Below are 18092 nucleotides of genomic sequence, written 5' to 3'. Positions count from 1 at the left end.
TTACCTACAATGAGTTTTCAAAAGGCACTTGGTGGCTTTCTTGCCAGACATAGAAAACTGAGGCTTGACAGAAATGGTACTGAAGGAATTTTTGTACTGGGTGGGGAAAGGTTGGACAATAAAGCTCCTTCCTACTGTAAGATTCTATGATTCTAGGTATCCTGCACTATTTTATGAAAACAGTTGAGAATATCCTGTGTTTTAAACATTTTCTTCCTATTTGTTGGAGAGGCTGAGTTAACATCCTGTCATAAGGCAAGAATGTTGCATCACCTCTTATTCCTGTACTGACAATGGCCTGAAGATAATGAGTAAAAGAGGTTACCAGGGGTTAGACAATATGGCGTAGTCAATATAGCCAATTCCTGTTCTAAGGAGAGGGTCTGGTTGCCCTCCTACCTGTAAAAACTGCAACTGAGGAATTATTCAAAACCTAGTTCACAGTCTACTAGGCCTGGTGACAGATTCAAGGAAATAAACTGTGGCCCCCTGCCCTCAAGAAGCTGACAATCTGATTGGAGAAATAGAATAAGCATGCAAAAAAAGTATTAGAAAACAGTTAAGTGCTCACCTGTGTGATACAGACCACAAGTGAAACTGGAGTTTTAAGATAATTCAAATGTCCAGAAGGTTTTATTTAAGAGACAGGATTAAACTGAGCCAAAGACTGGGTCAAACTAGGATGAATTGGGAGAAGAAGGCATTCCTGTGGAGTACTGGGGAAAGAGTGAAGAAGAGTGGACGGACCCAGGTGAATGAGGACATGACCTGTGTAGCAGAGACAGTGAAGAACAGGCTTGATGGAAGCAAAGGTGAACAATGAGAAATACAATGGTGAGCCTGGAGAGGCAAGATGGGAGTCCCATGTCCTCAAAAACTGGATGTAAGGTTCTGAAAGCCAAGTGCTAGTGTTCTTCAATGGTGGTCCCCAGAAACAACCAGCATGGGTCTCTCAGATACACTGTGAGGTCTGTAGGCAGATTCGAATACAGATGCTGGATGGCCATGGCAGCTTGGTGAGGTCCAGCGCGATTCCAAACTGCTTGGCTTCCTAGCATGTGGACAGGCTGGGGCTTGCTGACACATGCCTCAAAATATTCTCTGGAGGCTTGAATTTGTGGCCTGGGAAGTACAGGACTGCTCTTCCAGCCAGCTGTTGTGTGTGGAATGTGACTGTGTATAGGATGTGATCGTGTGAGCATTTGTCAGATGTGGGTGTTAGGATTGTGGTCTCCAGCGTGATGAAATTCAGTCGGTTAGAGGTGGAAGAAGAAAGTCAAACTATAGCCTTTAACAATTCTTAGCATTTGGATTTTAAAAGCAACTTTCTAGCTTTAATTACAATTTCACAACAATGCTTAAACTTCTCTAGTTAAAAAAAAAAAAGCTTATGTATTAAGATGCCATCCCCTTTTGGAATTATTTCAGTATAATTAAAAAGAACCTTTTTAACACAAAGCACTTTTTGGTAAAGTGGTTGCTTATGTGGTCTTCTTTTGATGAGGATGTTGAGATTTTTTAACTTTTAAAACTTTCTTGCTTTTTTGATATCTTTTCCCTTTCTTCTGCTTTTTCTTTTGGCTGACCTGTGAGGAGAAGGAAAACAAGAGTAATGTTCCTTTATCTTACCATTTTTCCTTCCTTATATTATATTTGGATTCTCCAAACTGTGTGTGTGTGTTTTTTTTTTTAATCTTCAAAAATGGTTTAAAGTTGCCTCCCTCTCAAAGGGGCTCCTTTTGATTCTCTCTACTTTACTGACTTTGAGGAGGAGGCCATTAGCCTCCTAATGGTCTTCTTTTGTCTATTCTCCTGGCTTATTACTGCCCTTACTTCAACTCTGCTTGTCCAAACTACAACCTTCTGAGGCTAGTACTATTATCATCCCACTTTTTACAGAGGAGGAGACTGGGGCTTGGAGAAGGTGGCTTGCCCAAAGAAGGTGGCTTGCCCAATGGCTGCTATATGTGGCAGAACCACTAGATCATCAGACTCCAGAAGCCAAGCTCCTGGCTTTGTCCTGGGCTACTTTTCTACCTCAGTCTCTTCACTCCCTTCACACAAACTCCAGCCACATTACTTGAGGCTCCCTGAACAGAGCAAGCTCTCATGATGCCATGCTTCTTTTTCGTGCTGTCCTTACTCTCTTGGTGAAATACTTATCCTTCAAGACCCTAATCATATGAAAAGTCTTCCTTAACACTTTCTCCCTGCCCCTCCTTGGGCCAGGAAAAGGATTACTCCTTCTATGATCTTCAAGATTCTGGTACATATCTTTATATTTCTCACATTGTACTATGATTGTTAGCACATCTGCTACAGTAGGAAGGGACCATAGCTTATTACCTTTCCATCTTCAGTGTCTTCCTTTCAATTCAATACATATATATTTTATTGAATAAGAAAGGTAAGCTCCCTCTCCCCATGGAAAACACTTCTAGTGGGGGATATAGACAAGTGATACTATATGCAGAAATACAATTATACTTCACGGTGATGACATTATTCTAGGAACAAAGTAGAAGCACAATAATATTTAAAAAAAAATGTATCCTTAAAGAAACTACATAGATTCTTTGTCTTTGAAAGTTAATTTCTAAAAGAAAGAAAATTTTGTTTGTCCTGGTCACTGACCTGTTTTGCCCACTCTTGAATCAATTCTTTCACATCTGTTGAATCTGGGTTTAGACATGTTTGATCCCCATTCTTCATTGTTGCACTGCCAAGGAAATAGCACGAGATTTTTTTTTTTTTTTTACTTTCAATACTTTCAATGCCTCATCTTACCCCCAGAATTTAATCCCCCAATTAGAATGTATTTGTGTCATCACAATAAGCATCTGAGACTTCCAGTCTTCCTTCCTGCCTTTTTGTCTTATTAGTGAGTGAGGGGACTTAGATAAATTTCTAGAACACACAACCCTAAATTATTTAACTTAAAAAAAAACATTATCACATGAGCATTTCCAATGTCATTAAATATTCTTTGAAAATACACATTTTTAAAAAAATTTTTTTAAAGATTTTATTTATTTGACAGAGAGAGAGAGAGCACAAGCAGGGGGAGTGGCAGGCAGAGGGAGAGGGAGAGCAGGCTCCGGGAGAAGCAGGCTCCCTGAGGAGCAGGGAGCCCGATGTGGGGCTCGATCCCAGGACCCTGGGATCATGACCTGAGCCGAAGGCAGTCGCTTAACCAACTAGCCACCCAGGCGCCCTGAAAATACACATTTAATGGCTACATAATATTCCACTGGAAGGCTACATGAGATTTTTATCTCGTTAGTCCCTGACTATTACATTTCTAAGACATTTCTAAGACTAAAATAATTAAAGTAATATTTATTATTATAAAAAAATTAAAAATCCAATAGGTACATGCAATGAGAGAAGCTTATAGCTAAAGATAATATTAGTTCTGCTGTGGTGAAAATAGCCATTTATGTTTAAGTGAAGAATCAAAATAGAGAAGTTGTCAATATAGCTATTTTTTTTCCAGAAAATATGAAAATCAGCATGAGGTCTGCTAAACTTTTTTTTTTTAAGATTTATTTATTTGACAGAGAGACACAGCGAGGGAGGGAACACAAGCAGGGGGAGTGGGAGAGGGAGAAGCAGGCTTCCTGCAGAGCAGGGAGCCCGATGTGGGACTCAATCCCAGGACCCTGGGATCATGACCTGAGCTGAAGGCAGACGTTTAACGACTGAGCCACCCAGGCGCCCCTCTGCTTAACTTTCTAATGAAATTCCTTAAAACATAAAAATTTTTTTAAGACATGATTAACAGACTGGTTGACTATTTTAAATTACTTATAGCAGACTGTCCAGGAATAATTAAAAAATTTTTTCTTTAATTTTTCTGTATAATCTGAGAGGAAGAATAGCCATTCTGTAGATAGCCTTAATTTAGATTTCAAAAGATTGAAACTAGCAATTCTAATCTTTAAAAAGGTTATTATTTTTAAGCTTTCATTTAAATTCCAGTTAACATATAGTGTAATATTAGTTTCAGGTATACCATGTAGTGATTCAACACTTCCGTATAACACCCCATGAAAGTTATTATTAAAGACACAATACTGTCATAGTTACAGTTTGATTTCAATAGCAAAAAATTGGAAATAATCTACATTTAGGCATTGCTCATATAGATTATGGTACACCCATATGATGGAATATAATTTGGCCACTAGGAATGACATTATTAGAAAAAATGATATTACAGAAGATTTACTGACATGGGGAAATGTTCATGATATAGTGTTAATGAAAAAGCAGACTATAAAAGAGTATGTAACATATAATTTTCTTTTTATGTTTATATACATTACATATGTGTGTATATATATATATATGTACACAAATGCAAACGAGGGAGATTTGGAAGACTGTAGGCCAAGGAGTGACCAGTATTTGTCACTGGTGGTAGAAGTATAAATGATTTTTATTTTCTTCTTTTGAGTTATCTGCATTAAACATTTTCTACATGCTTGGTGATATATTATCCTTGGTTTTAATGTCTACCAGAAATTCCTTGTTGTTTAGAAGAAAAAAAGTAGACCACATTTATGGAGGGGCAACCATCTGAATTTTAAGTGTCTATACGGGCAAGGGTCCTAAGGGTAATATCACACATAAATTTAATGTTCCTGCCAATATGGTGCATGCATGTTGGATGAGTTTTTACTTACATGATTTCAGTTTTCTCACAATAAGAGCTTGGGGCAAATTGTTTAAGGTCCTTTAAGAATTTTGACTGGATTGTTCTTTGGCTGGTGGTGATGCAGGAACAGCGTCTATTCCTCATTGTTGGGGCTCCTAAGGGAAAGAAAAAGGGTAGAGAAAAAGGGAAAGAAAAAGAAAAAACATTGATTTAAGGCAATGTCTCAATTTAGGTGATCCGTCGAAATTATACATTTGACTTAGTCATAATTATTACTGTCATTTACTGAGTATGTTTGTTGGGGAAGGTGATAAAAAAAATAAAGTTACCACCAATTGACCTGTGAGCTGGACCTGGCCCTTGAAGACTTCTCTTCCTCTCCCCTGTCCTTACAGTGTGGGTTCCACTTGCCTTTCTGGCTCCCAGATGCTGCTTCTAGGACATAGCCTTGAGATGGTGACATGATGTTGAAAATACCCACCCTGAATACATGACTAAGGCCAGTTAGGGCCTCTTTATAAGTTTTTAAGATTTGGTGGGCAGGAGATTCCCCCCCAAATGGGGATCCATTTGTTTTGCTGCTGCTCAAGACAAGTCCATATGTAAGTTTCCTTTGCTATTATTAAAACTGCCACCTACCAACCTGGAGTCGCCTGTCTCTTTTTTTGGTCTCTCCCTGCCTTGTGAGTAAAAGGGCCAGTTTTAGATTACACCAGAAAAGCTCCTGAAAAAAGTTGTGAACCTACACTGTTAATCATTACCACAAACTTTTGAAAGAGGTATTGTCTCCATTTTACAGATAAAGAAGCTAAGGTTCAAAGAAGTTATATAAAGAACAAAGTCATTCAGCATTTAGGGGGCAGGTGCACGGTTTCAGCTCAGGTTTTTTTGAGTCCAAATGCACTGCTCTTAACTACCGTATCTTACAATCGTAGGAAAGGAGATTTTCACAGTATTTAATAAATGCCTATCACAGGTCAGACACACAGACACCGATTTATGTGTGCAATGTGGGCCACAATTTCTTAAGCAACTCCCAAAGCCATTTATTATCTGGCCTTAGTGGAATGGAGTTGGTGTTGGTTTGGACAGAAAGCTCTACTTATAATAACCAATTACAACCACCAACCTCATCCTCCCCACTGCCTTGTTTTTCGATAGTACTTCAAACTCTTAAAACCTCTTTGAAATACACTATCTTCATTCCTTAATTCCTTAATTCGTTCAACATATATTTATTCAGTGCTTACTATATGCCACACATTGTGTGATTGGTAGAAAAAACGTAACTATAAAGTCTCCATTTTACAGCTGAAACTGAAATCTAGAAAAGTTCATTAATTTGCCCAAAGGTGGTTGCAATACAGATTTGGGATCTCTCTGATTATTGGACCCTTAATTGGTTAACCACAGACATACTTATCAAGAAACAATATCAGGGTTACAAAAATAATTTAAGAGACAAACTCTTTGATCTCATTACCACTCAGTTCAGCAAACATTTACTGAACACTTACTACATGCCAGGAATTCACATACTTAGACTTAGAAGATTTATGTTTGACTTGGCAGGTCTTAGATATGAACTTTGGATAATGAACTACATCACTGAGAAGCTTTTATGAATGACTCCTATCACTTTCTGATGCATGCAATCAACTTTGTTGGGCAAATCAAGAGACTTTTATAGCAATTCACATTTCTGACTTTACTAACCTAATATAACTCAGAACCCCTTACCTTGACCTCCAATCAGAGTCAGGAAGATGATACTCAACAAAAGAGGAACACCACCTTTCTTCATAGTGGTAGAATGGAGTTCTACTGAATCACTCCTGTATTGGATTTCACGCCTGAAGATTTCTTTAGAGAACATGCTCTTGGGAATCATATTTATTTGGGAAATCCATTTCCCTCCTGAACTCTGACTGGCTGGTGTTGTTAGCTGACTTTGCTAAACTGACCACAAACCTAACTGTGCTGGGGGAAACCCTACTCTCAGATCCAAGGGAATTTCTGCATGTTTTATTTCCATTTCATATAAATGGGTAGTTTATAGTAAGGATGTGAAACCAGCATCATTGGCAGCCTTTAGCACACTCACAGCTACTCACCTGGGTGAAGAATAGGTTTTATAATGAATATAATATTATACAGTAAGGGTTGGAGATGTTGTTTCTGGATGGAAAATACTAAAGTCAGATAAATAATACATTTTTTCCCAATTTTCTTACTATTTACAAAATATTCTTCTGTATAATATATAGTTACAATTATTTTTTCTCTATTGTCTACCCAACAATCTTAAACAATGAGCATCTTAATTTCCTCAGAGACCAGGTCATTTTCTACTGTAAGCTCATTTTTTTAAAAGATTTTATTTATTTATTTGAGAGAGAGAGAAAGAGTGCATGCACACACAGGTTTGGGGACAGAGAGAGAGGGAGAAGCAGACTCCCCACTGAGCAGGGAGCCTGACATGGGCCTTGATCCCACAACCCTGGGATCATGACCCGAGCCAAAGGCAGACGCTCAACTGACTGAGCCACCCAGGAGCCCCCATTTTGTTTTTTATATCACTGCTGCTACAGTTTATTATTATTTTTTAAGTGGTTAGACTAGTTAGTATAGGGATCAGTTGAAAAAAGACAAATGGGACTATATCAAACTTAGAAATTTTTATAGATCAAAGAAAATGATAGACAGTAAAAAAGGAACTTACAGAATGGAAGAAAGTAATTTCAAATCGCCTATCTGATGAGGAGTTAATATCCCAAACATAAAAGGAACTTCTACGACACAACAACAAAAACCCTAAATAACTGGATTAAAAAGTGGGCAAAGACTTGAATAGACATTGCTCTAAACAAAATTTACAAATGGCCCATAAACACATGAAAAAATGCTCAACATCATTAATCATTAGGGAAATGCAAATCAAAACCACAGCAGATATCACCTCATACCCATCAGAATGCCACTATCAAAAAACCCAGAAAACCACAAGTGTTGTAAAGGATGTAGAGAAGTTGGAACTCTTGTACACTGTTGGTGGGAATGTAAAATGGTGCAGCCATTATGGAAAACAATATGGAGGTTCCTTAAAAAATTAAAAATGGAATTACCATTCGATCTAGAAATCCCACTTCCAGGAATATGTCCAAAGGAATCCATAGCAGGATCTTTTTTTTTTTTTAATGTGTTATTTATTTATTCGTGAGAGTCAGACAGAGAGAGAGGCAGAGGCAGAGGGAGAAGCAGGCTCCCCGCCTAGCAGGGAGCCTGATGCGGGACTCGATCCTAGGACCCTGGGATCATGACCTGAGCCGAAGGCAGACACTTAACCATCTGAGCCACCCAGGCACCCCTCCATAGCAGGATCTTGAAGAGATATTTGCACACACATGTTCATTTGACATTATTCAGAATAGGTAAGAGGCACAGCAACCCTAATGTCCATTGACATTTGAATGGATAAATAAAATGTAATATATACATGCAGTAGATTATGTTCCATTTTTTTAAACATTTTTTAAAGATTTTATTTAATTATTTGAGAGAGAGTGAGAGTGAGAGAGCATGAGCACAGAGGGAGAGGGAGAAGCAGACTCCCTGCTGAGCAGAGACCCTGACACAGGGCTCGATCCTAGGACCCTGAGATCATGACCTGAGCTGAAGGCAGCTGCTTAACTGACTGAGCCACACTGGTGCCACAGATTATGTTCTCCTAAAAAAGGAAATCTTGTCACATGCTACAAAATGGAAGAACCTTGAGGATATTATGCTAAGTGAAATAAGTCAGTCACAAAGGGACAAATACTCATATGAAATATCTGAAGTCAAATCTCAGAAACTGAAAGTGGGAAGGTGGTTGCAAAGGGCTGGGGGGAAAGAGTGAGGTGAAATTAATTTTTAGTGGGTATAGGGTTTCAGTGTTAAAAGATTTAAAAGTTTTTGAGATTTGTTGTACAACAGTGTGAATATACAAAACACTACTGAACTGTACACTTCAAAATGTTTAAGATGGTAAATTTGAAGTTATGTATTTTTTTAAACCACAATAATAAAATATAAAAGGAGTAAGGGATCTGTTACATGTACTGGAGACCCAAATTAAAAGTGACTAAAACAGAAGTGTATTTCTCCCTGACAAAATCAGGTAGACTAAGGCCTATACGGTAGTTCTGCTTCATGGAAATCTCACAGGCTCCTTCTATCATTTGCTTTATTGCCACCTCTAGGTTGGTGTCTCCATGCACATGGCTGAAGGGGGCTTGCCACCATGGCCACTTTCCAAGGACAGGATGGTGGGAAAGCAGAAAAAGGGCCTGTTCCTCATTTTTAGACCTATCTTGGAAGTTGCACTTATCACTTTGCAGCACCTTCTGTGGTCCAGAACTTATTCGCATGGCCACACCAAACTGCATTGGAAGTCAGGAAATGTGATGTTTATTCTGGTTGATCCACTAAGATTTGGAGGTTTCAGTATTGCGAAACAACATTTCTTTTTTGTTTTGTTTTGTTTTAATTTAAATTCCAGTTAACATACAGTGTGATATTAGTTTCCGGTGTACAGTATAGTGATTCCACTATTCCATACATCACCTGGGGCTCGTCATAAGTGCACTCCTTAGTCCCCATCACCTATTCAACCCATCCCTCACCCACCTTCCTCTGGTAACCATTAGTTTGTTCTCTCTAGTTGAGTCTGTTTCTCAGTTTGCCTCTCTCTCCGTTTTCTCCCTTTGCTCATTTGTTGTTTAAATTCCATATATGAGTGAAATCATATGGTATTTATCTTTCTCTGACTTATTTAGTTTAGCATTATATTCTCTAGTTCCATCCATGTTGTTGCAAATGGCAACATTTCATTCTTTTTTATGGCCAAATAATATTCCATAGTATACATATAGCTCATTTTCTTTATTCATCAATTCATGGACACTTGAGCTCAAGACAACATTTCTTTTTTTCCTTCAGCAAATGTATTTTTTTAAATTAACATATAATGTATTATTTGTTTCAGGGGTACAGGTCTGTGATTCATCAGTCTCACACAATTCACAGCACTTGCCATAGCACATTCCCTTCCCAGTCAGGACAACATTTCTTAACTTTTTTTTTTTGGTTACTGACTCCCATGAGATTAAATTGAATTCTAAATTAAATTAAATTTCTCCCTAAAGAGAATGATTAAATATTAATAAATAAGATTTTGTAGGATTAAACTTCAGTAGGCCACTAATCAGTGTATTATCTAAGATTTTTTAGTCTCTCCAAGGACCAGTTTTTGTCACCTGAGAGCAATCTCCTTCCTCACCCCACTGAGAATGCATATAGGATAATGGGGAACATAATAGCATTTTCTGTAACATGGTGCACATTTTTGGGCCGATGCAGAATACTCTTCAAAGAAAACTGTTGTGACCTTTGATACAGCTTGTTCGCTTGGTTATGCTTAATTCTGGTAATGACTGCAGCCATGCATAGGGTGGAGCTGGGTTTAGGTCCCAGCTTTGCTACTTAACGACTGTGCAAAATACTTCTGCAAGCCTCAGTTCCCTCTGCTGATAAAACTATTACTGTCCCCACAGGTTGTTAAAATTAAAGGCAGCAATTCATAGTCAACTGCCAAGTATCACAAAGCTTGAGATCATTCTTTCTGGCAAAGAAAGGGAGATGGAATTTTCTTAGTATAAATACTAAGGTCCAGCACGGCCTGCCTTTGTCCACCTTTCCAAGCTCTTCCTGCATAACTCTGGTCCAACACCCTTTCTTCCCTCTGTTCCTCAAAGGGACACATGCCTCCTTCCCACCGCAGTTTTTGCTCACGCGCTTCCCTGCCTGGAATGCTGTGCCTGCTCTGCCTTCTTACCCTACTAGTAATCCTAACCACCTTACTATCCAGGTTGGCATTTCCCCTGGGAAGACTTTCCTGACTCCCAGACTCGGTCAGGATCCCACATCTGCTCTCGCAGCACCATGAGCTGACATCGAAGGCAACGTTACCTTTGCCTGCAATCCTATGGTGCAATCTCCTTCCACAAGAACAGGGAAGGCTTTCGAGGATCCACGCAAGCGCACAGGACTGAGGGAAAGCGTGAGGGAACCAAGGCTCTCGGCCCGCCTCGACACTGCGCGTGCGTAGCGCTACCTGGGGGGTGGACCAGCTGACCTCCCTGGGGGCTGAGATGCGCGCACTGCGCATGCCCAGCTAGCCCGCTTCTAGAACTTTCAGTGGGGAGGCTGTAGGCACAGCTCGCGCCGCTGGTGCTGCTTCTGGGTTCTCCTGCTGTTCGTGCTGATTCGGCCAGAGGAGCACATTGGGAGAAAGGTAGTGGCTGTGCCCCTCGGGATCTCGCCTCTCTGCCCCGTCTGGCCCACAGCCTGCTGCCCCCAGAGGCTGCGTTTCTTGGGGGGGGGGAACGACGCCGGGAGCGGGGCCTGTTTTGCAGTTTCCACACGAGGCTTGGGTTGACGCCGGAAGCGCTTGGTTATCGGGTCTGGGGCTGCCGGGCGAGGCTTCGGAGGGTCCTTCCACCGCAGTTTGTGGTGACTGGGAGAAGGCCTTTTGGACAAGAGAAAAGAGGTGCTGGGGTCAGTTAGGAGCCACGGAAGGCCCATCTTGTTTATTACACAGAAGGGGCTACTTTCCTCTGCTAACAAACTGAATGGGAGGGCTCATCTGGAGGCGCGGCTGAGTGGCCGGGACTATTCTATACGAAGCGTGCGCGGGCTGGCGTGACCTGTAGAAATAGACGAAGGCTGGGGCCGCTCCCCGCACCCCAGCGGTGCAGTCACTTGTTTCCCAGGCCGCCTTTTGGAAGTTGTCTTGAAAGCTCTGAGAAAAAACATTTTCCTGTCTGGGCAGGATGGAGAAAATCCCATCGAAGTGTCATTTATGGCCAGATAGGGCTTTTAGGAGAAAGAGAAACCCAGCGAGAGGATATTGCAGGCATTTCTCACAGTCCTGGGAAAGGCGCCAAGGATTATCAGCACTTTGGCATCAACAATAAATTCTCATTTTCCCTTTGGACATGGTTTTAACCTGTTTTGCTTCCAACAGTTCCTATTCCCCAAGAAACCAAATGTTGATGTAACCCTCAAGAGCCTTGCAGAGACAGGATTATGTTTTCATGTGTGCTCCCGGACTTCCCCATTTCGTCCTTTTTGGTTGTGGAATTAGTGTGGTCTGTTTAATTATGTACAGTTTTACAGACTCTGTCACAGTAAAGATAAGTCTTCCTTTTACTTGTGAAAGGGGAAGTTTCTTTCAAAATGAAATCCCCAGGCCTGTTTGAATTTCTTACAGGGTGGACTTCCCCTTCGCTCAGCAGCTATTGCTAGTATTAAAGGATGCTGACTTGAAAAGGGTTTATTTCTTGAAAGTCTCAGAAGCCCCTACTTAGCCTTCTGATTTTTATTTTTTCCTCTTTTTTTCCCCCCATGCAGGGAGTCCTTTCTTCCTTCCAAAATATGGTAAGGTGTCTGCAGGCAAATCATAGTTGTGTCCACATCTCAGATAACAAAGAGAAAGGAACAAATTCTTCCTTTACTGATCTTATATCAGGCCTCCTGGCTTATATTTTTTATCTAAAGCTGAAGGACTAGGTTAAATCTGTTAATAAACTATCCTGAGAGGAGATGTTAGAATATCATTGAAGAAGATAGCAGGAGGGGAAGAATGAAGGGGGGGAAATCGGAGGGGGAGATGAACCATGAGAGACGATGGACTCTGAAAAACAAACTGAGGGTTCTAGAGGGGAGGGGGGTGGGAGGTTGGGTTAGCCTGGTGATGGGTTTTAAAGAGGGCACGTTCTGCATGGAGCACTGGGTGTTATACACAAACAATGAATTATGGAACACTACATCAAAAACTAATGATGTAATGTATGGTGATTAACATAACAAAAAATTAAAAAAAATAAAGGACAGCTGTGACTGAATGCTGGCAGTAACACAACATTTTTGCTCCGTGATTGTCAGATGACATGTTACCATAGTTATTAAGAAGCTGCTGCCTAATTTGAAGAAAAATTATCCTGAAGAGGGAGAAAATATTTTTGTTTAAAAACCCATATTTATGGGCGCCTGGGTGGCTCAGTTGGTTAAGCGACTGCCTTCGGCTCAGGTCATGATCCTGGAGTCCCGGGAGCAAGTCCCGCATCGGGCTCCCTGCTCAGCGGGGAGTCTGCTTCTCCCTCTGACCCTCCTCCCTCTCATGCTCTCTGTCTCTCATTCTCTCTCTCTCAAATAAATAAATAAAATCTTTAAAAAAAAATAAAATAAAATAAAAACCCATATTTATTTAAAGTGATTTACATTAAAATTCCTTATCTAGGTAACTTTACAAGAAAAAAGTCCATGTTCTTGAGACTCTTAATTTACTGTTTATCATTCATTTATTTCATTTATCAAGCTTTTATTACAATTCTAGACTCTAAGGACACAAATATGAACAATAATCTCTGCCCTCAAAGAGCTCACAGTTTAGTGGGGGGAAAGTGGCATTTAAATTAGTGATTACTCTAGAGGAAGTGGTATAATAAAGGATTGCAGTCAGTTATTAGAGGTACATAAAAAGTCACAGCTCTGGTTGAATTAGGTTTGGAAGGGAGAGTTGGTTGGAATTTATTACTAGAAGAAGGTGGATGGGGAGGCATTTTGCGCAGGAAGCATGAGAAAAACGATGCCAAAATTTGGAAACTGTAAGAACTGTGGTAAGGGTGAAGGGTACAGTGATAAAATTGGAGTGGGGAGAAATGAGGCTAGGAATATAGCAGCAACCAGAGGGTGAAGGGCCTTGTAAATCCCTATGCGGTGAGCAAACCTTCAAGAATTTTGACCAAAGGAGTGAGGTGAGGAGATTCACAAACACATAGGTACATCTATATCCACATCTGACCCTTGTCACTAAATAATATTTTTAAATAATCTTATTTTACATAAACATTTCATTATGTTTACATAGTTTATATATTTTTAAAATGGTTTTTTATATTTGTAGTCTATTCTCAGAGCACTGGAGTTGTTTCTATTGGAGTTGTTTCTATTTTATTAATTCAAAAAAACCTCTTATTTTTTCAAAGATTTTACATTCTTGGGATATTTTCCTTTTTTGGAAGTATAGAGACAAGGGTTAAAAACATTTTTATATCGGGCGCCTGGGTGGCTCAGTTGGTTAAGCGACTGCCTTCGGCTCAGGTCATGATCCTGGAGTCCCGGGATCGAGTCCCACGTCGGGCTCCCTGCTCGGCGGGGAGTCTGCCTCTCTCTCTGACCCTCCCCCCTCTCATGCTATCTCATTCTCTCTCTCAAATAAATAAATAAAATCTTTAAAACAAAACAAAACAAAAAAACATTTTTATATCTCCTATAACATTTTGACTGATTACTTGCCAGAAAGATTAGATTAATTCTGTAATGCCCCCATCTGATGTACCAGTTTCCCAATTCCTTTGTCGTTTGTATTTACTTTTATTTAATGTGTGAAACTTGGCACCTGAGATCAATGTTTATTTCAGTTTCTTATTGACCTTTTAGTTTGTCTTGTCTTAATATTTACATCTTCTGTCTTTTCAAGATCACTTGTCAAGTGGAGTCAGAGTATTAACTTTATAAATGTATGTCAGTTCTTTCCATATTTTGAATAGGAAGCTTTAATCCATTTTCAGTTGAAATATCTGCTTTAATTTCATTGTCTTTTCTTAATTTTTATTGAAGTATATTGCATGTTCTTTTTTTTATGTTATGTTAATCACCATACAGTACATCATTAGTTTTTGATGTAGTGTTCCATGATTCATAGTTTGCATATAACACCCAGTGCTCCATGCAATTTGTGCCCTCCTTAATACCCATCACCGGGTTCACTCATCCCCCCACCTCCCTCCCCTCTGAATGAAGTATATTGCATGTTCTAAGCTGAATTGTGTCCTCTCAAAATGGGTATGTTCAAGTTCTAACCACCAGTACTTCAGAATGTGACTGTATTTGGGGACAGGGTCTTTAAAGAGGTAACTGAGTTAAAATGCGGTCATTAGGGTGGACCCTAATCCATTATGACTGATGTCCTTATGAGAACGGTTAGGACACAGAAATGTACAGAGAAGACCATGTAAAGACACAGGGAGAAGAGGGCCACCAACAAGCCAAGGAGAGAGGTCTCACAAAGAAACCAACTCTGTTGACTCCTTGATCTTGGAGTTTTAGTCTCCAGAATTGTGAGAAAATAAATTTGTTGCTAAAGTTGCTAAGTCTGTGGTATTTTGTGTGACAGCCTTAGTAACTAATACAACCTATGTACAGGGGAAAAATACGTATATATATAGAAACCTGCACCAGCATCATGGGTGACTCTGGATTTTCACTCTCAGTGGCATGACGGTATCATTCCCTTCTTCCCCAGAGATATATCACAAATGAGTTTGCCTATTTTTGAACTATATAAATGGCATTACGTATGTCCTATTTAGTGTCTCGTCCTTACGACTAAATGTTTCTGAGATTCATCCATGTCATGATGGAGGAGTTTCATTTTATTTGCTCTGTTGAATTCTGTTGTATGACCTACCACAAAGTATATATTCAGCTAATGGATATTTTGATTTTTTTCCCCTTTTGGGCTAAACTGAAAGTTGCTGTTATGCATGTTGTGCATATCTTTTGGTGCATATATATATATGTATATATATATATATATATGCATTTCTGCTTAGTGTATTATTAGGAGTGGAATTGCAGGTTCATAGAGTGTATGTATATTCAACTTAATTTATGCTGTTTATGCTTCCACCAGCCGTGAATGATAGTTTCATTGACCCTACATTCCCATCTATATTTAAAGATTTTATTTATTTATTTATTTGATAGAATGAGAGAGAGAGAGAGCATGAGATGGGGGAGGGTCAGAGGGAGAAGCAGACTCCCCACTGAGCAGGGAGCCCGATGCGGGACTCGATCCCGGGACTCCAGGATCATGACCTGAGCCGAAGGCAGTCGCTTAACCAACTGAGCCACCCAGGCGCCCCTCCCCATCTATATTTAATACCATTAGGCTCATTGCCTTTTTATTTTAATTTTTTGCTCTTGAATGTTTAGAAGTTTTTCATTTTTACATAATATTGATTTCTGTTTATTTCTGTAATGTATAGATTTTTTTTTTTCCTTTTCTTTCTTTTCTTTTTTAAAGATTTTACTTATTTATTTGACAGAGTGAGAGAACACAGGCAGGGAGAGAGGCAGGGAAAGGGAGAAGCAGGCTTCCCGCCAAGCAGGGAGCCTGATGCAGAACCTGATTCCAGGACCCTGAGATCATGACCTGAGCTGAAGGCAGACGATTGGCTGAGCCACCCAGGCACTCTTCTCTTTTCTGTAGGCTCCACACCCAGCGTGGGGCTTGAACTCACAACCCTGAGATCAAGAGCTGCATGTTCTGCTGACTGAGCCAGCTAGGTGCCCTGTAGTTTTTAGGTATTCTATAATTGAGTATTTCAAACTATAAATTATTGTCTGATACCGTATAAAGAGTGGATTTAAGTTTCTTTTTTTTATTTTCAAGTTTTTATCTAAATTCAGTTAACATGTAGTGTAATATTAGTTTCAGGAGTAGATTTTAGTGATTCATCACTTATATATAATACCCAGTGCTCATTACAAGTGCCCTCCTTAATACCCATCATCCATTTAACCCATCCCCCTGCCCACCTCCCTTCCAGCAACCCTCAGTTTGTTCTGTATAGTTAAGAGTTTGTTCTGTGGTTTGCCTGTTTTTATCTCCCCATGTTCATCTGTTGTGTTTCTTAAATTCCACATGTGAGTGAAATCATATGGTATTTTTCTTTGACTTATTTTGCTTAGCATAATACACTCCAGCTCCATCCGCGTTGTTACAAATAACAAGATGTCATTCTTTTTTTATGGTTGAGTAATATCCCACTATTTATATATGTATGTATACCATAATTCCTTTATCCATTCATTAGTCAGTGAACATTTGGGCTCTTTCTATTATTTGGCTATTGTCAACAAAACTAAAAGGCAACCTTCAGAATGGGAGAAGATATTTGCAGATGACATATTTGATAAAAGATTAGTATCCAAAATCTATAAACTTATTGAACTCAACACCCCAAAAACAAATAATCATTAAGAAATGGGCAGAAGACATAAATAGACATTTTTCCAAAGAAGACATACAGATGGCTAGCAGACACATGAAAAGATGGTAAACATCACTCATCATCAGAGAAATACAAGTCAAAACTTCAATGAGATATCACCTCACATCTGGCAGAATGGCTAAAATTAACGCAGGAAACAACAGATGATGAGGATGTGGAGAAAGGGGAGCCCTCTTATACTCTTGATGGGATTGCAAACTTGTGCAGACACTCTGGAAGACAGCATGGAGGTTCCTTAAGAAGTTAAAAATAGAATCATCCTTTGGTCCAGCAATTGCACTACTAGGTATTTACCAAGGATACAAATATGTGGATTCGAAGGGATACATGAACCCCAATGTTTATAGCAGCATTATCAACAATAGCTAAATTATGGATTTAAGTTTCTTGACCTCCAAATTAATATCTAACTCTCCCACTAAAGTTTGCTAAATAGTGATTTTTCTCCAGTTGCCATCAGATAGTGGCTGGGTCTGGAGTCATCTGAAGGCTTGGCTGTGCTGGACGAGTGAAATAGCATCACAGGCCACCTCCATGTGGCCTCTTTCCCCAGCTGTATAGCCCAGGTATTAATTGGCCCCTGAAGACTTCTCCATGTGGGCTCTCTAACCAGCAATATAGCTGAGGCAGTGACAGTTCCTCCACCTCCTCCACCTTCACTCTCCATCCTTTCTTCTCCTTTTCCTCTTCCTCCTCTCTCTTCTTCTTCACTGTGTACTTTTACCATTTTTCTGTATTTCTTCATACTGCTTCAGTTTACTGTCTAGTGTCCTTTCATTTTAGCCTAAAGGACTCCGTTTAACATTTCTTGTAGGGCAAGTCTAGTGGTATCAAACTCCTTTAACTTCTGTTTATCTGGAAATGTCTTCATTTCTTCTTCATTCTTAAAAGGTAATTTTGCCAGATACAGAATATTTGGTTGACAGGTTTTTTTTTTTCCTTTCTGCATCTTAAATATGTAATCCTATTCTTTCTGGCCTCCATCATTTCTGTTAAGAAATTGGCTGTTAATCTTACTGAAGATCTTTTGTATGTGAGGAGTCCCTTCTCTCTTGAATCCTCTTCAGAATTCTCACTTTGTCTCTGAGGTTTTTTTATTATGTTATGTTAATCACCATACATTACATCATCATCATTAGTTTTTGATGTAGTGTTCCATGATTCATTGTTTGCGTATAACACCCAGTGTTCCATTCAATATGTGCTCTCTTTAATACCCATCACCAGGCTAACCCATCCCCCCCACTCCC

General features: G+C 39.6%; 3 protein-coding genes across 5 annotated transcripts in view; 1 reads left to right on the top strand and 2 right to left on the bottom strand.

Annotated features, from left to right (window-relative positions):
- PPEF2 (protein phosphatase with EF-hand domain 2) overlaps positions 1–18092 on the bottom strand; it is a 213795-nt gene that overhangs the window by 123001 nt on the left and 72702 nt on the right. The window lies entirely within an intron of this gene.
- CXCL9 (C-X-C motif chemokine ligand 9) lies at positions 604–10883 on the bottom strand. Of its 2 annotated transcripts, none has more exons than XM_081812984.1 (4): positions 10670–10883; positions 4689–4815; positions 2635–2719; positions 604–1586 (listed from the first exon to the last, which is right to left on the bottom strand). In XM_081812984.1, the coding sequence occupies exons 1-4, from the start codon at positions 10866–10868 to the stop codon at positions 1482–1484; spliced, it is 516 nt and encodes a 171-aa protein (XP_081669110.1). In that variant the 5' UTR covers positions 10869–10883; the 3' UTR covers positions 604–1481. The 2 variants fall into 2 exon arrangements, with proteins under 2 accessions (XP_081669110.1, XP_006744091.2); XM_006744028.3 differs by lacking the exon at positions 10670–10883 and adding an exon at positions 6401–6537.
- Positions 10842–18092, top strand: part of ART3 (ADP-ribosyltransferase 3 (inactive)) — a 147564-nt gene continuing 140313 nt past the window's right edge. For both annotated transcript variants that reach the window (XM_081812977.1, XM_081812975.1), the window contains exon 1: positions 10842–10994. The gene's annotated coding sequence lies outside the window, so the exon portion shown is untranslated. The remainder of the gene's footprint in view (positions 10995–18092) is intronic.

This window comes from Leptonychotes weddellii, chromosome 2 (genome assembly GCF_054177405.1).
Source record: "Leptonychotes weddellii isolate Sample4059 chromosome 2, ASM5417740v2, whole genome shotgun sequence".
Taxonomy (NCBI): domain Eukaryota; kingdom Metazoa; phylum Chordata; class Mammalia; order Carnivora; family Phocidae; genus Leptonychotes; species Leptonychotes weddellii.
This window is presented reverse-complemented; position numbering and strand designations above follow the sequence as displayed.